The following is a 22,403-nucleotide window of genomic DNA, read 5'->3' as shown; positions in this document are numbered from 1 at the left end:
GATGAACCATTGTCAAGCATTAATCATAGAACACCGTTCATTAACATGGATGTGGAAAGTGTGAAAACGCACTTGCTTTCTCAGTGTAATGGGAGTGTGAACTTTCACAACAAATTCATCAATTTGGCTGCATCTTTGCAAAAAAAGGGGAAACTATAGAACAACTAACAGAACCTTTCCACCAAGTTTGAACAAAATCTGTGACGTATGGTGCCATGGCCCGTTGAATTGGCACGGAATGACCCCGGGCAATTCCACGGTTACTCACGTTACATTTTTGATGTACTATTGAGTTTCCTTGGGCTGTAATTACCTTACTGAAAAGGTTTAATAACTGTTATCCCTATGGTAGATAGAGTAGACCTAGACCTACCTAAGCACCAAAGATGACATCCAGAAAAATGTGTTATGTATAATAAACATGACGCACAAAATCGGTTACTCACGTTACGAAAATGTAACGTACATCAAAAATGTAACGTGAGTAACCGTGGAATTGCCCCCTAGACATAAGGTTTGCATGTGGCCTACATGTACCTTTCCTATTGGTCAATAGTTTTATGGCCGTTGTTTTTATACAATGTACATCTTCGGGTAAATTTTTTTTTAAAGTCAGAAAAAGTTTTTCAAATCCAGGTTTTCCGAAAAGTCTTTTGTGTCACTCGCATGGATTTAGAAAACAAATCAATCACTTAAATTCAAATTTTTTTTCTCTGTTACTTTCTTAATTGCAGTATCTCTCGGCAACAAAGAGTCTCCCAATGGAGCCATCACCGACGGCCACAATGGCCACCAGCGAATGCTGCCCTCTATGGGCCCGACCATGGACAAGATGGACTTTGATCAGCCGGACAGCAGCAGTAGTAGCGGGGGCGGAGTCAGCTTGGAAGGGGAGGCGGAGATGCTGGTTCATGTGAGTAACGCACTCATGACTCATTGTGAGAGTAGCTATTTAAAGTGACTCAAATTTGAGTCATTTGGGGTTTTCTTAAATTGACTAATTTTGACTTCATCCCCAATATGGAAGTTCAACAGCATACAGGGTTTGGAAGTAATGTCTCAGAAGTCTCTCGAAGACGACACTCCCTTTTTTGGTCATGTGAGGTGCATCCAAAGTCCGGCCCCTGCTAGACTTGCTTTGGATGTTGCCATCCAGTTTCATCATGGTCATCGGCCAACTAATTTGAAAAGACCTCGTGGTCCTCCCCAGGCTTACCTGGCTAAAGCAGGTAGCTGATACTGTCCTGTTGCTCCCAAGCGATTGGTCGGGGAGGTTGGAGGTCACTACATCCCTCCAATGGTCTTGTACAATAGTATGGTAGTAAAAGAAGTGTGTTTGTCAATAACACACTACTTAGTAGTTTTTTTAAGTGTCTCTTTATTAAGGCCTTTTAACACTGGAGCCTTTCGCACCGGGTTGAACCCAGTGCTGTCCAGTTGTTGATTTTTCAACCCCGATTTCAACCCCGCATCGTTTCACACTTGTTTGGGCAAAACAACCTTAGTTCGCTCGGTTACTACTGTTTTGAACCCTGGCGAGATTTTCAACCCGGGTTGAAAATCTCAACTCTAGTCTGGAGCAGGATTGAGTTCAACCCGGGGCGAAATCAATCTCGAGGTTGATGCAGGGTTGGCGCAGGGTTGAAATTTTCTCAAGTGTGAAACGCCGCACGTTCTCAACCCTGCGTCAACCCCAGGTCAACCCCGAGATTTGTCTGGTGTGAAAAGGCCTATTTGACACTGTTGTGGAGTTACTTGTGCATGTATTCCTATTGCTGGTTAGTTTCCTAGACGCTTTTGTAATGTTGCGTAAACTTGCCCTCTGCAGGCAATGAACGGCTTCCTCCTGGTGGTGCAGCAAGACGGCCAGGTCGTGTTTGCCTCGCCCTCCATCCAAGAATACTTGGGCTTTCAGGATGTAAGTATCAAGAGGCTAAACCCTAGATATGGTAAGGGAGGGGAAGGTTTTTGGGGTAAAGATAAGGGAAGAATGCAAAGTCGAATTTGAACCGAGAGGTTCTCCGTAAAACCCCATAAAAACCTGGAGGTAAGCCTTAGATCATTGAAAGTTTAGTTTTGCATTCGCCCCTAATGCAATTGACTCCTGAAGTATTATGGACTAACAGGTACTAACAGGTTCTCATTGACCAAGTAGATATATTTTTTTCCCTTCCAACTAATTTGCACTTACGTTGTCAATTATTAATTATTAATTTATTAACCAAATCTAATATTGAGAGACGTGCAAAGTACAGGGTACCAGGGGTAGGTATCAAAACAGACATTAAAAAATAAAGAAAACAAAATCATTTTATACATGTACAGTTCAAGGAAAGATTAAAATCAAATACATCTGAAGTTCTAGAATTAAATTACAAAAAAAATTGAATAAATACTTTGAAAGGTGTAAAAAGTGTTTCAAATTTGTAAAACAACATTTCCAATACCATGTACCGGTAGATAGTAATATTAACAATGAAAGGAAAACCTACAAAGAAAAGTAAAGAAATAACATTTGCGATGTACAGTTTCATAGCTGGTTGAGTTTGGAGCCCCAAAGTTTCCTGGGAATTCCTCGGGCGTCATGCCTGGTTTTACCAAATGCACCTATCAGGGCGCAATTACACTCGCAACCAATGCGGCATTGCCAATATTTAGATAACGTATTCCTAAATGTGCAAAAACGCCGCGATTGAAATTACATTGACAGTCATCAGAGAGGTGTAAACAAGCCCCTCCAATTTCACCGATAGCCGGGATATTTGCACTTTCCTGATACTCCAGCCAGCCACTTCAAACACACACTCCCCTCATAATTACCATCCAACTCCCCCTCCCCCCCCCCCCCCCCCAGTAAAAAAAAAACACCAGAAATAGTACAGTGGTACGATGCGCCAGACTGCGGGTGTCCGAAGCCCTTTGGAGAAGATGACGGGAAAGCGTAGAGAAACCTCTTTAGCGACTAATGACGCAGACTAATTTGCTTATCGGCAGCGGGGACCTGCGAACTGCTTCACACCGGGGCCTGAAAGTATGCACTGATTATGAATAATTTACCGTACGGACGGCTCGACGCTGGCTGTTTTAGAAAATAAATTGAGAGAAGACAGAAAGCACTTAAAAAAAAAAAACCCATAGTGTTTGCCTGAATGCATAAAAACGTGCCTCTTGCGATGATGTGTCGTAATCCTGGCTTTTATTGTGAGACGGGTTTTCATCTTTTTAACGACGCATTAAGACACGACAGTTTATAGCCAACGCTGGGCCGAGGGTAATTAAACCAAGTATGAATACATAGGTCCTCAGATCGCAAGACCCCCCCCCCCCTCCCTCACACCAGCCTCTGTTCCCTCCTTTCTCATTATTCAATCATGACAGCGAGAGATCCTCGCTAAATTGATCAGGCCTGTTTATCTTGTTAAAGAGTGCGTCGGGCTGGCATACATGATAAATAGGCGGAACACTCCAAAAGTGCAAGGCGAAGTCAATCCCAAAAACCATCAGCATTAAAAAACACACTAGCGAATCTCAGATACCTTTTGTTTTTCTTTGTCAGATAATTCTTCACTGTTTTAAAGCCAGCCTGTCAGAGCACCGACAGTTTTATGATCTTCTCTATTTTTCGTAACTTAATTGGAAGAACGGAAGCAATACCCTATGTGCGTGCTTGGTTATTTAAGTGCTTAATAAGTGAAAGTATTAGGTATCCATACATGTAATTTGTTGTGCGTGCTACTTTCGTTTCTAGATATACCTTAAAATATTGGATGATTCTCTGCTAGTCAGTGCGTGAAGTTTGTTGCCCATGACTACTGCCCTAAAGCTAAATGAACAAAATAACTTCGGAATAATAACCGGAAACTGTAATTCTGAATGGCCCCAGTGTTAGGTATCAGTGTCGCACAGACACTACAGGGTGTCCGCAAAAAATAATTGTGCAAGCAGATATCCTTTAATTTCTCAAAAACTAGTTACCCTGAGTATTTCATCTGAACTGTGTGAATCCCATATCATATTGTTTATGCCGCCCCCTCCCCCCACTTTTTTCCTCCCCGAATAAAACGTGTAGTCTACATTTGATTCTATAGCTCGAAAATGATGTTTAAATGATGATCTTTTGCTCAAAAACAATTGTTAAAGTGGTCTGGAGTTGCCTCAGATCGCACCTAGAATCCAAAAATTTTGGGGGCCCTTAAGCGGGCCCTGAACCCTATGTTGTTAGGGATTCGTGCTGGCATTAGTTCTAATCAAGGCATGTCCCCCCCCCCCCACTTTTGAGAAGTGATTGTGACCCTTGTATATGCTGAAGCATTTTAAATTTTCCTTTGACCTACCCCTCCCCCCACCAAAAAAAAATCGAAGTTAAAAATAAAATAAAACATAAAATTTGCTACATTATATTTTTTTCTAAATTTCAGAAATATCCAAGCATTGAGCAGTTTTCTAAGAAAAATACTTCACATTTACTTTGCCGGATGTTGGTTTAGCACCTGTAAGAGTGCATGAGCACTTTCTCAGAGATGTCACAACAGGTGCAAGAATACTACATAACCCCCCCACCCCCTCCCCTTCAACTCCTGACATACCCACAACCTCTACCCCTCGCAACCTCTACCCCAAGAGATGTTCGTGACTGCAGTCTTTGGGGACCAATGTAGGAGTTTTTTATTTCGTTTAAGGTGGCAGCCCTACAGAATAATTTATGGCCACTAAAATTAGACATCTGGGCCAAGGTGGGTTTCGAAACCGACACTGTACTCCACTCTGTCTGCACGCTACCAAAAAATCCGGCAGAGTTGGCTCTGAAGAAAAGGCGTTTCCTCAAAAATGAAGACGAGGATGAAAGTACATTTTACTAAATGAGCAAACAAGCCATTATAAAATAAGTAATACATACAACATGTGCTATCAGAAGGGAAACATAAGGCCAAGTAAAAAAAAAAAAAAAAAAGTAGTTTGTCGTGCAGGCCTTTTGAAAAAATGAAGGAGGCGGGCTTTCTTCCCTTTTTTCTTTCCAAAATGACAGATTTTCAGAGATGGATTCTACCGTATTCTCGACTATTTTGCTGATATCAAATTGTGTCCAAAAGGGGCCGCAACCCTTTCAACATAGCTACCTTTTTATTGGAAACTAATAAAAAGACAATATTGACAATATATGAACAAAATATTTTGCAAATATACGAATTAAAAAGAGAGGGGGAAAAAAAAGGCCGGCGGAAAAACGAAGCAAGAAACTGGTCATTTTGTTTACTTGGCTTAAATTTGCAAACAAGGAGTGAGATCATGAGCAAAGACATAATTAAACCGCCAAAAACAACACCAAAAATAGAAATTTTGAACAATCATTTCCGTGCACTTAACTTTGGTGTAACTAAAAAAGGTGAAAATTTATACATGTATGACCTGTGCACATTACGCAATTATTATTTGTATGTAGCGTAGCAGTCGCATGACTCAGACATTTGGATGAATATATTTCTGGTTGGTTAATTCTGCATTTTTCCTCCTTTACTTGTCTTACTTCATTTTCTTTATTCCTTATATTCACTTATGCTCGTACCCAATAAATTTTACCTACATGTACTTCTTGACTCTTTGTATATTGTAACGCTGAGAAATATGGAAACGAACATTTGTTTGTATGACATGATAACAAAAATGGAAATGATTATGAATATCAAAATGGGATGAACACTTGAGAGATAAATTATGTACGGGGAAAAGGTCGTTGCACTTGCAGTTCGTTGCACTTTATACTCCTCCCTGATTTGAAGTATTTACACAAAGATGAAATGACTACCATCGCTCCCTGCGCCAGCTGTAATGTGGACATACCAGTTTACCAACTTAAAGGGACAAGATCATTGTTTAAATTCGCGTTCTGAATAACAAACTAACCTTCCTTGAAATGTGGAAAGGTCTTTCTTTTTTTTCCCCCTGAAAACATTTTTGAGGGTATGAAGCCAATAGACGGCATATCTCCCAATCAAGTTTCTAAATACAGCCTTTCATGCTTGTAGATTTTCCCTCATTTGTAGTTTACATCATTGAACACTTCTGATTTTGTGTATCAAGGCTGCACCCTCTTTGTATGTGTTTGTACTGAGTCTGTTCATTGGTCCCCACGTAATGTCATTTTTTTTAATGCAGTACTTAAAAATGCACCGTTGCGTCCAATTTAATCTTTTATTCAATTTTCATTTTGCCATTTTAAAGGGCATTTTGGTGAGTTTTTTTGTTTTAATGTAGCGGGGTGCTGTGGTCCAATGGTTACGTTGTTCGATTTGTGTGCCGTGGTACATGGGTTCGAATCCTGACCGTGAGAACATGGTGTTTATGCTCTTAAGCAAGGCACTTTACCATTATTGTTTCGTCCTTTGGATGGGACGTAAAGCCGTAGGTCCCGTGTGTTGTGTAATGCATGTTAAAGATCCCAGTAACACTTATTGCTAAGAGAAGGGGTTTGCCCCGGTGTTTCTGGCAGTGGCTGCAATATGCACCGCAGCACCTTGTCAACCCTTATAAGGTGCTACATAGTGGGTCTCATATTTCTCATGTACTTTATTTACCTTTCTTTAGTAATAGACTAATAACTAGCGCCTTGAGTACCTAATTGTTGGCAGATATGTGCGCTACATGTATATAAGACTCTGTTATTATTATTATTATTATTAATGCAAATGTCCATATTCATGAGCAAAAGTGTGACGTCGTTTCAGGCAGAAACCTCAAAGCTACAGCTATTTCAGCACCAAAATTTGCCAGAATTGTTGATATTTTGCTGTCTTAAATTTTCTTTTCTTTAGTGATGTGTTGTTGTTTCAATACATCAAACAGTAAGCCAATAAGCAAAGTTTTCTCACAAATGTTTTCAATGAGCACATTTTGGTTTCACAATTTGAACAGAAAACCCCTAAAGTGAGCAGTGTCCTGAAATGACATCACAGCAACAGCGCCCTCATTTGTCAGGAAAAGCATGGAACATATTAAATGTTTAAAGAAGTGCACTTTTCAATAAAATTAACCAAAAAGGGATTTCAAATAGTTTTCACGCATTTAAGAAGAGTAGAAAGCTGCACAAATTATGTTGCCAAGTAAGATTCTTGTCATGGGCCCTTTAAAGGGAATATACATCATTTGCTTTTGCTGTAATTTTCAGAAATGGATGGAATTGGGGGGTTGGAAATATATAGCAAATATAGTTACACTGACTTTTTTGAGGTTTTGGGTTCGAAAATGCTATAAAAACCAAGAAAAACAATCATTTTCCTGTAGTCTGGTTCCCTGACTCCATTTAAGAAGAAACAGAGCAGTTTACATACATTGGGGAATTGTAAGGTCAGGGAACCAGTCTAGCTGGCTTCAAGTACCCGTTCATAGGTGTATAATCGATTGCAAACAAGTGCGATGGTCAACTGGGGCCAGTATTTGAAAAAAAGCCAGTTTTTTGATACAAAAATACCACTTTTCTTGAAAATGACAGTATACCAGGTGCCATGATTTTACAGGATGCTTTACACTGTCATCCACTAACAGTCCAGCAAGGTATTTCAAAATGATTTGGTAGTTATATTTTTGATGTTTGCAAATGTTGTATTTTCCCTTTAAGAATTATCTGTGTCAGAGGACTAATGTGATCATCAAAATTATAATCAGCACATTGATTACTTATTGATTATTGGTTTATCCATTGATTGAATGATGTGCTGCAGGCGGACGTCATGCACCAGTGCGTCTACGATCTGATCCACAAGGACGACCGTACCAACTTTCAGCAGCAGCTGAAGTACGAAAATTGCCACGACTACGCTGATGATTTGGACACCCCAGGTGACTAATGATTGATTAATTGATTAATAATCGAAGGGAGGGCGTCGGAGAGAGAGATCTTGCTTTATTATAATGTGATTAAAAGCGCTTTTTTAGGGTAGATATTTCATGCAGTATGTGATGAAATATGGATTTCGTTATTACCTTGGATTACATGTAATCCCATTGCAATGTACAGGGGGCAGGGCGGAGTTACATTCTTTAGAGGGAGGGGGTTATCGGTAATGGTATATATTTATGATTAGGAACCCATGTTACTGTTGCACGTCCATCCTGTATAAGTTTGTTTGGAAAAAAAGTACCAGTGATTCCCAACAAGAATTGGAAAGCAGAATACAGATAAGCAAAAACGTCCTTCAGAAATCCCCCAAGCAAAAAGTTCAGTGAGAAAGCGGGTCAAGGTTGTCTGATTGCTAGCTGGAAAGGACACACCGACAGATGCCACCTCAATCAGTCTGGGAAGAGCGTGCAGTTGTGGGGAAAAAAGCTCATCCTGTTGTGTAGTACAGCACGAGGGCGCTGTGCGACTTAGCAATGGTTGCCATATGTTAATACACTTATCTCATTGGCTGGTCATGTGTTGTTTGTCACAATTCACGTGTGTACAGTGTGCACAAATCTAAGGCTGGACACTTTTCAAGTAAAACTTTGTATTAGCCCCATTGTGAATGACAAGTTCTCTAAAAAGAATATGAACAGAAGTGTCACATACAATTCGGGCGATTCACCATGCAGTGCGCCACCAAGAGTTTGCCACGGAGAGTTCATTTTTCCCATTGCATGGTAGGAGATGGTCGACAAATTCGCAGCGCGGGACATTTGAAATTGTTCGTTTTTCCAGTCAGTAGTTTCGTAAGGGTATGTTTCGAGTATCTGTTTACCCTTTTTCTTTTCTTTTAATCAATATGGTGTTTTTTGTAAGGCGGCAGAACGCTATGCCCCAATCTATGACAAATTAGCTCCAGTTGTCTACTGACACTCATTCAAATGGGCCATGTTTTGTCGACAGTAAACTGGAAAAATGGACTCTCCATGGCAAACTCTTGGTGGCCCACTGCATTGTGAATCACTGAAGTGTGATTTATAAAATCTACTTTTTTTAAAAGACGGGCCTTTAAAAGGACTTTGTTGAATATTTTAACTTTTAAACTGAGGTTTTATGGCTGGTGATGTTTGAAGACAATTGTAACGACGATTCTTGAAGTAGCATTTTTGGACGAAAGAGGTTTTAGGGTCATTGTGTATATAAGTGCTGTTATTCATTTCAACTTCAGTAATTTTTCCATCTAAAAGTAGCTTATGAAATTGGTTTTCCAGTCATTATTGTTTTTGGTGCTACATATATTTTTAAATATGAAATATAATTTTGGGGGTTTGGGTTCCGCTTTTTTGACTCACCCTGTATAAGCCTGACAATCCAATTATGAGATAAACACATATATTGAAAGGCTTCTTGTATAAATTTCTATACACATTTTTTTCACCAAATCGTCCAAAAAAACGCACTTCGGTTTGCTGGATTATATTCATATTTTGGGAGGCTGTAAATAAAAAAATTAAAAACTGAAACGCACAAATGATACTCCTGGTGAGTGCAGCATGTTAACTGGCGAAAATGTAATGCAGGGAAGATTGTTGGAGACTCTTTCCCAGTTTTGAAATTGAGCCCAGGACCTGTCCCACAGAAATATCTTAACCAATTACTTTCTTATACCCCCTGCACCACTCGCCTTCCTCCCCTTACCCTCCTCCCCCGCCCTTCTCCCCCGCCCTTCTCGCTGCAGATTCACAGGCCTCGTTGGAGCGGAACTTCACAGCTCGGCTTCGCTGCCTACTGGATGAATCATCAGGATTTCTGGTAAGCTTTAGAGCATCCAAGATAATTGACGCCAGAGGTGTCAGATCTCAAAAAAAAATCCTCTTGGTTTTCTCTCTGAAGAGCTTTCCAAAACCTGTTAAAACATTCCCCCACCCCCAATTTTGCTCTAATCTTTCAGAAAATCAATATAGTATCCTTCCTCAAGCCAATCTGTTACTGCTTTTTTACTTTTTTTGGTGGAGGGGAGGGGGGCGGTTGTTTTGTTTTGGATTTGGGGGGGGGGGGGTTAGGGCACTGTCTTTTAGTATTCCTTGTTTCGTACATCGTCGGTTGGTGGAAGAAGGTGATTTTGGCTAAAAATGGGTCAAAAGTCAAATCGATAGAGCATTGAAATATCTTTCATTTGGTATACATTTTGCCCCAAGGGGTACATCATTTTTACGTAATTAACAGAATACAAAAGACGGAAGGAGGTTTTTCATTTTTTTTCCCCCAGCATAAGGACATTATTGTGTAATACTAATGTAAAAAAAAAAACATGTGCCATCCAACATCCCACTGAAGTGGGTAGGTAAAGCCAAGTTTATTCCCGACAGAAGGTCATTATGATTTGATATGTGCCCTTCGTTATGATTTGATATGCCGCTTAAGTGCACATTTAAGGCAGGGGGAGTTCCCTGCAAAAGGTTGTTGGCATAAAACTGTAAATAAATTGAAAATTAAGTAATATTTTTGAAATACAAATGCCCAATGTTATTCAAATTACTAACAAATTTCACAAGTCAAAATGTCAGCCTTATGTGATTTTTAACTTAAAATTGGGAGCACAAAAACGATTAAAACTTGTATTACGGTATCTGCAAAAGTGATTTTGGCATGCCTGGGCTACACGACGACATGTATCCTACATGGGCTGGAAAACAAAGTAGCTTTTTCACTTTCCTTTGTGCCTGAACAAACCTACCCAGTCAGTATGCGTATACCATTACACCCTGGTCTTTGTAGACGGTCATTCCAGACTATTTTGAGGATATTTTCTGTTCTGGAAGGATGGTTTTTCCATGAACGGATTATTATTAATATCTGAGCCCAGTCTGAGAAATTCATTTGGAAACCGGGTGTGATGGGCTAGCCATATGTAAAATGGAGCTTGTTTGTCTCATGGCTACGCTCGGGTGGTCTGCAGATGTGTAGTAGGAAACTCAGGACCGAGAATGTTTTCTTGACAAGAGAGGCTTTTTTTGCCGTGTCTTCCGAAACATGATGAACTTTACCATTTTGTCTTCCTTAAGCTGTTTTTGAGCTTCTGCTGACATTGCGGAGCCACTAAAATCCATTTGGAATGTATTTGTAGAGTGTAACAGATGAGGGAAAAGATATAAAACTTTTAACCAAAACCAAAAAAATAAATCTTATTTTGGTATCATTTAGATTCCTTAAATTTGTTTTGATTGCCTCAGTAAGGATTTTTGTTGCAAATTTTTTTTTTTTTCAATACTTCACCCTTTGCTATTTCAGAATTTTTTTAACCACCTCGTGCCGGGATTATTTTTGCTGAAAATTTCGATTTTTTGAAAAAGGCAAGATACAGCAGCCAACTTTTGATATACAGCCAAACGCCACAAATACTGATTTACAAGAGTAATTTCAACAGTATTTGTAGTCGAGGCACGCTTGACGTTTTAACCCGTCAGCCGTTAACACATCCCGACGCGAAGTGGTTAAGGGGCTTGGCAAGATAAGAACAAGTTCTAAATAAAAATCCTTTGCATATTTCTGAATCCAAAATCCACCACGTTGCAGGACCCCCACTGAATCAGTCTTTTAAATTGGATTTTCAAGGGGCATCAAGCCCCACGTGAAATAGAAATGGCTGCACTCTACCTTCCTCAATCCTTCCTCAATCCTTCAAAACCTCCTGTTAGATTTTGGATAATGCACAAGGGTTATGGTCTACAGGAATGGGTAAATGAAATAGGTTAGTTAAAATTTAAAGAGGTTGTGGAATGCTTGAAGACATTTCCGTCATTTTTTGGGTATATGTAGCCTAAGGTGTGATGAAATAAAAATGACTATTGTTTCTGTCATGAAATGAGTACAAAAGGTACTTTTGAGAGCTGTTTTTCAAGTCCTGTCATGCCTGTTTCGACCCAAACGTGCAATTTGTGTAAAAGTCGTCGTTGCGGGCAGCAAACAAAACACAGTAAATCGTGACGTAATAAACAGGACTCCCGATGCAGAGTAGCATATACGAGTCCTGTTTATTACGTCACGATTTACTGTGTTTTGTTTGCTGCTCGCAACGACGACTTTTACACAAATTGCACGTTCGGGTCGAAACAGGACCTGAAAAACAGCTCTCAAAAGTACCCTTTGTACTCATTTCATGACAGAAACAATAGTCGTTTTTATTTCATCACACCTTAGGCTACATATACCCAAAAAATGACGGAAATGTCTTCGAGCATTCCACAACCTCTTTAAAGAATGAATTTGAAACTAAAATAAAGAAAAATTGTTTCGCCCACAGAATCTTCAGATTACCGGTCGGCTGAGACCTCTGTTCGGCCAGCGTATCCGGGGGGAGGACGGTGTGCCAGTGGACATCGACCCGCCAGACATGGCACTCTTCGCCATCGTCTGCCCCATGCAGCAGCCCTCTATCATGGAGATCTACGTCCGCAACATGATCTTCCGAACCAAGCACGAGCTCAACTTCAAAACCATCACTCTGGATAGCAAGTAAAGACAAAAAAAATCCTGCTGGCTTCGGTTGATCTGTGGTTTACTTGAATCAAAAATTGAGATGAAATTAGGAAGAAAATGTATTATTCTGTTTTTTTTGTACTGCACACTCTAAAGGAATTTCAACTCAAAAAAGAACTTCATTGGCGTCCAGTTGATCAGAGGATTTCATATAAGACTAAATCAGTCTTTAAAAAAAAGTTTGAGAAAAGAAAACCCTTTCAAACTCAAAACTCAAGTGAGGAGTGAATCTTCCCAAAAATAGTTGCCAACATCTGTTGAACAAATGTTGCGGGGGAGGGGGGGGGGGGACAGGCACATACACCTGCCGTTTAACATGCAGGAGACACATGTTCCCATTTGAAAAGGGAACAGGAACTTTGCTTCTGGAAAAATTAGGTCACATCCTGTGCGCACATGGATTATGTCGCATTTCGTTGAATTTGGAATGTTTTGTTTGACAATGCAAATAATTATGTTTGATAATAATGACATGGGATCATTTCATATGCAGTGAGTGCCTTAACCCTAAAAGGGCCGGGTTATTTTGACCATCTCTCAGCCGGGGGGTCCGCGCCCCGCCCCCCTAAGATCTCGGCCATCGAGTGACGAAAAATTATGAAACTCAGTACATGCATAGAGCAACTCATCATGAACATACCCAAGAATTTCATGACTATAGGTCAAAGGGTTTTGGAATTATGGCTAATTAATTGTCCATATGTACGAATGGTAATTCTGTTTTGTGTACACTAAGTATATGGGGAAATTCAGTTTTCACGGGGCTTAGCGCCGGAAATTTTTCGCTGCGTGGCAACCCTGGTCTGAATTTTATGTTTTTGGTATCAAAAGATGTACAAGACTCAAGGCTAAAAAGTCGGAACAGCTCGGGTTGCGGAAAAAAATTGTTTCAAGGCTATCGCTGAAAAATTCTGGCAACTTTTTTGTGCTGAAACTACCGGTAGTTGTAATATTGAGGTTTCTGCCTGAAATGACATTATACTTCTGCTCAGGAATGTGGAAATTTGCAGTAGCATTAAAACCAAATTGGCACCAAAATACCCTTGAAAATGGCAAAATGGAATTTGAAAATAAGGTTAAAGGGAATATACAACATTTGCTTTTGCTGTAATTTTCAGAAATGGATGGATTTGGGAGGGGGGGGAGGTTAATATATATAGCAAATGTTGTTACACTGACTTGCTGAAAAAACTAAGAAAAACATTTGTGTTCTTGTAGTCTGGTTCCCTGACCCAACTTAAGATGAAACAGAGCCATTTATAATCGTCTTTAAATTGAAAGATCAGGGAACTTTTCTAGCTGGCTTGTACCCATTCAAATGCGGACTAGCTAAAGATGTTACATTTCTGGCTGTATTTGAAAAAAGCAAGTAACTTTCCAACGCTGGTCAGCCGACCAGCGTTGGAAAATACAGTTTTTCTTGAAAATGTCAGCACACCAGGTGCCATGATTTTACAGGATGCCTGAGACTGTCATTCACTAACAGTCCAGTAAGGTATTTCATGATAATTGGGTACTTTTGTTTTTTGATGTTTGCAAATGTTGTACCATATATTCCCTTTAAATGGGACACAAAGGTTCATTTTCAAGGATTGCATTGAAAAAAAATTACATTCCATGGACCCCTAAATCAAGTAACAATGAAAATGCGCAAGAGATTTTCTCATGCCTATCCAAGCGGTACAAAACCACTGCCCACTGACTATTTGAACAGATTTTCAGGATTGCGCCATTGACTAACAATTGTGTGAGTTCACTGTTTTATTTTGATATTTTTTTCTTTGTAGGGCCGAGGACGTCCTAGGCTACAATGAAGCCCAGTTTAAGATGGTCACCGGTTATCACTACTTGCACTACGAGGACATCATCTACTGCTCCGAAATGCACAGCAGTTGTAAGTTTACTCACTGGATATAAGCAATTCGGCTTAGCCTATCCGGTTCTGTTAAGCAGCAAGAGGTGAACAGCAGATTGTGTTAAGCAAAATGTGTTGCTAAGTTAAAGTCAGCTGCTGCTGATTTGCTCATCAAAACATTCATGCTATTCATAAGATGGAATTTGCGTTGGGGTGATGTAAATCAATATGAGGTTTTGCCCTTCACAACGTATAAACACTGTCTACTTAGTGTGTTACCTCCCGAGTGAAAGTTGGAAAATCACTCGGGTGGGACTCGTACCCACGACCTCCTGCTTTCTAGTGCAGACGTCTTACCACTCAACCACCGAGCTTGCGGGATCGGTTGGCTGGTTTGAATCTGACGTACATGTAGCTGCAGGTACCGCAATTAAACTATTCACAAGATGGCATTTGCGTTAAGGTGATGTATATCAATATTAGGTTTTGCCCCTCACCGACGTATAAACACTGTATACTCAGTGTGGTACCTCCCAAGTGAAAGTTGGAAAAAAAATTGTTCATAATTAACAGATGATTTTTTTCCGGGGACGTTCTTCTTGATTGGAAAGTTGAAAACTTCTCATGTGTTTCACTTTTGAATTACTATAGACAGGGAAATGATAGCCTTAATAATGCACCCATTATGCACAGTTGAAAAGGTCGGATGTATTTCACGATGCATGAAATATCAAAAGATGAATTGCGTTACTGATGTGAAACCAACTGGCGACTGTTACTTTGGCTAGAAATATGTACATAGAATTCATGCCTGGATGACTAGCATACAAAATTTACCTAAACAATGTAGTTTTTTGTAGTGGTGGGAGGAGTCGGAGATTTCAAAATCCGGTTATCATAATTTTCTTCAAACTGAATAACGGTTATCTAATTTCACCAAGAGTTCCCCCATCCAGCACACAGTCATGCCAACAAATAGTGATGAGTTAAGTGCCACATGAAATGTCCTCCCAATGACTGGGTATAGTCACTGATCTTTATATAAAGACTGGATAGCTAATAAAGAGCCGCACAATGAATGAATTTGACGCCATATTGGTGAGACCGGTGAGACCGGCTGGTGATCTACAAAGTTGCCGTCTTATATAGACAGCATAATTTCTTTTGTAACGTCGCAGCGCGGTTCACTTGACTTATATTTTGACCACCACCACTGACCAACTGACCAAAGTTTACCACAATTTTTCTAACGTTGTGGTTACTTTTATAATGCTGCAGATCACTTTTTCGGCGTTTTTGAAATAATAATCACTACGGAAATGTGTCCCTTTTAGAACATCATAATATGTGTACGTGACCAAAATGCGAGTCAACTGTTGATACAACGCGTGCGTATTTACGCGTAGAACGCTCGTATTATACGCGGCCATCTTCGTGAGACCGGGGGCGAATTGGTCAATATGCAAAGTCTACTGTGTGAATGTTGTATGCATATCCGCCATCCAGTCTTTATATAGAGATCAGTGGGTATAGTGTGCAGGATTCAATGACCACTGGGCCTTTACAAAAACACTCCAAAGCTGTAATGTTGAGAAAAAAATGGACGGGAACTCTCTGATAAGTCAAATGGGTATTCTATTCACAGACCAAGAAGACAACTAGCAAGTGAATGCAGTGACAATCGGAGACCATTGAACATATTGGGGGATGTTTCAGTTATTTTCTTCAGCAAAATTCAAATTTTGAAATCCGAATTTAAAGCCCACCTCTAGTTTTTTGGTCAGTTCCTTAGCTAGCCGAAAACCAAAATAGCTATTTTTTACCTGAAAACCACAAGCGAAATTCAACAGATTTTCAGCTCGTTTAATTTTGTCGCGGCGATTTTATCAAACACACCAACCTAAAAGCCCTAAAACCCCATAAACCACATCACCCAACGCAACCCGCAAGTGTCTTGAACTTCAAATCTTCCTGCCTACGCCAATCACCATAAAAGTATCATCCCTCAACAATTACCAAAAAATGCTTAAATGAAAAGTTTCCGTCACCGCGGTGACATAGCAGATTTTCCCCCAACCGTTTTAGTACCCCTTCCCCCTACCCTCCCCGACCCCCTTGTGGGGCTGACTCAGTCGACAGTCTGCCGCCACATATGCCGGTTTATTAGACTCTTGGCACTGTTTGTGTTTACTCACTCACGACCCGTTCTGACGCAGGAAAAAAAACCTCCCAATTCTACCATCATCCAAAGTTTTGCAATCGCAAAGTCATGCCGTAAGAAATGTTCCCTAACTGAGTCAAATAGTTTGGCTTCCCTACAAGAATTGTATTCGTTTCCTGCCTTGCATGTTAGGTCACATGAGAGGCACATGAAATCATGTACATTTTTGGAAGGTGAGGGAGTCCAATCAAGCTGGTGGTCACGTTGTGGCCTTGGGCAAGACACTTGACCGACACTCGGCTCTCTTCAATCAGTTTTAGAAACCTTTTGATATCTACACTTGAAAGTTTGATGAGTCTGGCAAGGTTAAGATACTATGCAAAACATGGGTGCATAATCTGCTAAAAACTAGGGTTTTCAACCCCACCACCCAAGAAATTCCTGCCCAACATTCAACTGAAAGTAAAGGATGGTCCAAAAAACGTTTACAATTTTTCAGAGGCAGATTTCTCAAAATTGAAGAGACATGTTGAAATTGTTTTAAGATATTCCTAAACTACCAGATATTGGTGGTATATGGTGAGAACGGCGTTGAAAATAAAACTCAAGTGAAGAAATAGCGGCCATTTACAGAAGAATGGTCAAAAACTAGTTTGTTCGCGTCTATGGCAGTCATGTAGACCTAGTGACAATTATAGCAGTTCTTTGTGCACGCAGTCCTATTGTGTTGACCATATCTCATAGACTTGCGTGTGGACAAACTGGTTTTTGACCATCTTTCTTTAAACCATCGCCATTTCTTAAATTAAGGCTTTATATTCAGCGCCGTTTTCACCGCATACCATGAAGATGCTGTAGTTCTAGGAATATCTTGAAACAGTTTTAACATGTCTCCTCAATTTCAAGAAATCAGCATCTGAAAAAAATGTAAACGTTTTTGGACCACCCTGTATCACATGAGTGTTATGCACCGTAAGCATCCTAATTTTTAAAATTCTTTGAAAAAAGAAAACATGCTTATCATGAAAAGCAATCCAGCTCTTTGCATCTAAGAAAGTAATTCCCTTCTCATCTCCATGCATCTTTCCACATTCCTAAACCCTCTCCTCGTTACATTTCCCCCCCCCCCCACCACCACCACCCCCTCATTCTACATTTTCCAGATGTCATTCTCGTGATCTGAATAAAAGTCCCAATTCATTCCTTTCCTCCTATAAAAGACGATTGAATTTCCGTCCCAGCTTTGCCCCAGTGTAATGACGCCTCAGCTTAAGTTTCAGGCGGCCATCAAACGGGGGATAAATGCTTGCCATCCTGTGCAGGTTCCCTGTTAGTCAGTTTCCTTCCGAGTTGACTTCCATCTTCATTTCATCTTCCAAAGACACATTTGAGGCATCGATGTCATCAATGTTTCAAGTAATTTCCTAGTGCAGATTGTACACATCACACATCCTTTTTACCCCATGTGCTAGTTTTTACATTTTAAACGAAATTGAAGTGATAATCTCCATATTTAGTGTTTTCTCCACAGTAAGTGTCAGCATACACCTTTAATGATGTCTATCTCTCGGCAAAAATCCATTGAACAAGACTGCGCAAGTCTACTAAAGCTGGTCCCAGAGTGCACACAGTTCTATTCCGTTGATTCAGAATGGCTATTCACTGGAAATATTATTATTATTATTATTTTTGATTATTATTATTATAATAACAAGGATACCCTTTGGGAGACACGTTAGCGTCATAAGTTATACCTTTGTGAGACACGTCGAAGTAGGGAGACATTTCAATGTCTCCCTTATTCCACATCCCCTACTTAGAGGCAAAATTTTATTGTCGCAAATAGGCTGGATTGATTGCTCATGGTCCAATTAGTAAAAATACCGAAATTCGTGGGGGTAGGAAAAGGTAAAATTGGGGTTAGGGGTCATTAAAGTTGGAAAAAAATATGTGCACAAGTCTATGGGGATGTCTCACTAATACCCAATTATCGGTAATATTTTTATTATTATTATTAACATCAATTTATGTGATGAAACCAAGGATTCCTCAAAAGCCCCCTAGGCTCTGTAGCTCGCAAGCCTGAAGAAACCTGTAGAGAGGAGACAATAAGAAGAAGTTACAGTTTTAGAGGTTGGAGGAAAACCCAGGAGAATATTTTTGTCAGTTCAGTACGTAACATCCCTTAGCTGCAATTGGCTGAATGAGAACGTGTGCCAAATGCTGAATTCAGGGGCAATTCAAAACACGACTCAGCAACTTTTGAATTGAAATCGAGATTCTAGAATATTCATTTCTCGGAATATGCAGCTAAAACTAGTTGCTTAAGCACCCGTATTTAGATTTTGAGTACTTCTGTTGCCTCAAACAAACAAAAAATGCACAAATGAGAAATGATCTACCCTACCCGTGAGCAGCGCTATGAAATTGGTCCCAATATGTCTGGTATGTTAAATGTTGCTCTCGCTCGTTGGTACCAGTGGACAACAATTGCATCAAATCAGAAATGCCATTCAATAATCTATGCTACAGTTTGTCCTTTGTCAACTGATGACTTGGATATAAATTGAAGATGGCATTGACAGACAGACCCACTGTCCACATTTAAATTCCTAAACTGAAGACGGAAATTCTAACTGTTGAATTTGTTCATTTGCTGTACAATACTTATGCCCAAATAATATACAATCAGCCTGGAATTGTCCTATCGCTGTTTGCGAGGTAGCCAGGATCTTAGACAACCCTATGGAAATTGTGTACGTTAAGTTTTGTTTATCTCAGATTTTGCGCGTTCAGCGTCCATTTGCATATCATGTAATTGGACAATATTTAACAAGCTGCGTTACGCGATTCTACCGTGATACGTTAATTGTAGACCCTTGCAAGGGTAGCCGTTACTTGTTTTAGAAGAAAAAGGTTTTCTGTTGACCAAATATGGGTTGCAGTTCGTGCCAAACAGGGAGCTGTCAATAGTTGTAGCACATATCCGTGTGACCTTTTCCAGATCTACAGTTTTCTGTATCATGTTTGAAGCCAATGTGGTAAAGTCATACTCCGCTAATTATAGACATCGAGAGAGACGCTTCATGTTTTTGGCTTCCACTGTCAACGTGAATTAGTTTTAAGGAAGGGACAGGTCACGCGATGATCCATCAACCTTGAAAAGTTTGCAGATGATTTTTTTTTTTTTTTTTTTAATATGTTTCTTTTCTGGTTTCGCAAGGAAAATTTTGTTATGATTACCCAATCGTAAAATGCCAGAAATTTGATTATGTGATGACATTTACACACATTCCCATCTGGGGTACCTTGGCGCAGGGGGCCGTTCTAGAAATTAAAGAACTTTTCCAGATGGAGGGAAGTCTTACGTAGGTGGGACACCAGACATCCCCAGACACTTTTGCTCCGGATGACAAGATAATGTTGCTCTTTACTCTTCCTGTCTTCAGCATTTTGTTCAGAGCTTGTTCCTTTTTTTTATGAGCAGGCTGTGATTGATGGCGACATTTGTGGCGCGATGCCAGAAATCCCAAAATAAAACCCCGTTTTTCGTAGGCTTTTCAAAGTTAGGTATTAAGGTCCTTGCATAAAATTTGATATTGATACTCATGGCCTTTTGAGTGCAAGCATCTTATGTATTGGATTTTTTTTTAAGAATCAGTGTGAAGCTTTTAAAACTTTTGCCTTTGCAAATGTATACAGTTGGCAGTTTGGTCCATCCCGTGCTACTTTTGTCGTGTAATCTCCCTGCATCAGTCATTCTTTATCTTTACTGGACATTTCTGCTTGCTCCTAGCATGTACCAAAGACAGAAATTATCCAAAAAGCAGGCACATTAAATTATTATTATAATAATCTTTCAGTGTCACAAAAATCTGGAGTGACAAATATGAACTTGACAGTTCATACAGCAAGGAACCCTAAGGATATTTTCTGATGAGCCCACCACTCCATCTGGGGCCGAAAACACCAACTGCTTGCCCCGTTTGATCCCCTTTCACAGACCTTCGCGCCTCATTCAGTTCATGAACAATCTCCATGACAGACTGGAACTAATGAGTGTAACCCAAGCCCAGCCAATAACCTCACGCAGCTGAGCGTCAAATAACGAACTCGGAGCAGTCAAGCCTCGATGTAGGCCAGACCGACTAGACCGGCAAGCTAATCAACCTAATAGTTGAGTTCATTTAAAAAAACAAAAAAAAACCTGATTCAGTCTGTCAACAAAGATAATGATTATTCCGTCGATCAACACCAGATGTCAGTCACACTTGATATGTACCTGACCTTAGGTCCCGGTTGCTGACTCGCCTCTGACCAGCGGTTCCCTTAACCCTCCCCCCCCCCTTGCTTCCAACCCCCCTCCATCTCGCCCTCAAGCACTGTAATGAGTTAACGAGGGGTATCAGCCAAACGTGACAGCGGCGACGTCGCAAGACGGAAGCCCTTCTGAGCGGGAAGTTGACAATCTAAATAAACCGTTAATCACTGGGCTGGTGAATTCCCCATCAGCGTGGTCAAGAGAGATAACTCGGGGCTGATGAAGAGACACCCTTATCGTCTTGGCAACATGGAGCAATCCGAACCAGATTTGACGGGGTAATCTCACCAAAGGAAGGGCGGTTCATTAAAACTGTCATGCCCGCACCAAAGCGATACAAGAGGGGCTCATTAATCTTTGATTCCAAAGCCCGCGCCGGCTTGAGGCACGGCCGAACTCAGTCAAGACCGAAATTCATGTCGGGCTTAATTCAGACTTCCTCGAGAACGTCACTCTTCAGAACCGAACTTGTTGCTAAAAAGTACAAGTTTCAGAGGAAATTTGAGCTATCCGGATATGATGACTGACCTTGTCAAGTTTGAGGAATTCATCCCTCGAAAATGTGATTTATTTTAACCGAAATAGTCCAAAGAACACAAAACCAATATTGAGCTTAATTCAGACTTCCTCAAGAATGTCAATCATCTTAACTGAACTGGTTACTAAAAAAAAAAAGTGAAAGTTTCAGAGGAGAAGTCGACCTATCTGTAAACGATGACAGACGTCAACATTTTAATTTTTCTTTCGCGTGTAAAAGTGTGGTACTTAGTCTGAGCAAAACGGAGCAACGTGAATCATTTGACATTAAAATCGGGGAAGTTGATTCCATCACGACAGAGTAGACAGCAAGTTGTTTGCTTCGCTTGCAAAAGAAGTCAACAGCAGTGTCTCTCGATATGACTTGATGTGCCAGTAGACGGAACAAATTGTAACAGTTGATGCATCGTGTGGTGCCATCACGCGATGCCTCATTACCTGCCTAGTTACATCTACAGACCAGTTGCTACATTGCACGCTATCCAAATCCTTTCCGTTCAGTTGCAGCGGTGTTTGAGGTTTTATATGCCATGATGCGTTACGCAGAGTTGAAAAACACCTCAGAAGTCCCAATAAGTGTCTATATTCCTTTGCATGCACTGTATTTTGGTGTCGCCTAAACAAAGTTTTGGGAGACAACAGTTCTAAATTAATTACCGTATGACTGTAGACCCATATGACTGTACGTTCGTATGTTAAAGTTTTGACAAATATGTATAACTTCTACATGCTTTCATGGATTTTGACAAAACTTGAATGCTCTGACCCTTGGATGGGAAGACACAATTCTTCATCGGATGACTGAGGTCAAAGGTCATGTAGGGGTCATTAGAGGTCATTCTTCAAATATGCTTCAAATGTTTCTTTGTCTACAGCATTTGATGGATTTTAATGTAACGTGGACGGAGTGCTCCTTGGGTGGGGGTTCATCACAACTCTTCCGAAATTGGAGGTCAAAGGTCATCTAGGGGTCATTTGAGGTTGTCATTTAAAAATGCACAAATTTGACTATTTTTTAAGAACACAAAATATATAGGGATCGACCTTGGAAAAAGGCGACACATGCGGTCCGCGGTCCACTTGTATTTACTGTCGTGCAGTGAAAGTTAGC

The 22,403-nt window shown here is 40.3% G+C and overlaps 1 protein-coding gene across 1 annotated transcript in view; it reads left to right on the top strand.

Moving 5' to 3' along the window:
* The first annotated feature begins 45 nt into the window (after positions 1 to 45).
* Positions 46 to 22,403, top strand: part of LOC119721795 (nuclear receptor coactivator 2-like) — a 31,838-nt gene continuing 9,480 nt past the window's right edge. The window contains exons 1-7 of the mRNA XM_038191752.1: positions 46 to 58; positions 735 to 913; positions 1,829 to 1,918; positions 7,716 to 7,833; positions 9,618 to 9,691; positions 12,183 to 12,394; positions 14,206 to 14,312. Coding sequence (XP_038047680.1) covers positions 46 to 58; positions 735 to 913; positions 1,829 to 1,918; positions 7,716 to 7,833; positions 9,618 to 9,691; positions 12,183 to 12,394; positions 14,206 to 14,312 — 793 coding nt within the window. The remainder of the gene's footprint in view (positions 59 to 734; positions 914 to 1,828; positions 1,919 to 7,715; positions 7,834 to 9,617; positions 9,692 to 12,182; positions 12,395 to 14,205; positions 14,313 to 22,403) is intronic.

Source organism: Patiria miniata, unplaced genomic scaffold (genome assembly GCF_015706575.1).
Source record: "Patiria miniata isolate m_02_andy unplaced genomic scaffold, ASM1570657v1 HiC_scaffold_14, whole genome shotgun sequence".
NCBI classification, from domain to species: domain Eukaryota; kingdom Metazoa; phylum Echinodermata; class Asteroidea; order Valvatida; family Asterinidae; genus Patiria; species Patiria miniata.
Note: the sequence above shows the minus strand (reverse complement) of the source record. Positions and strands in the feature narration are given on the sequence as shown.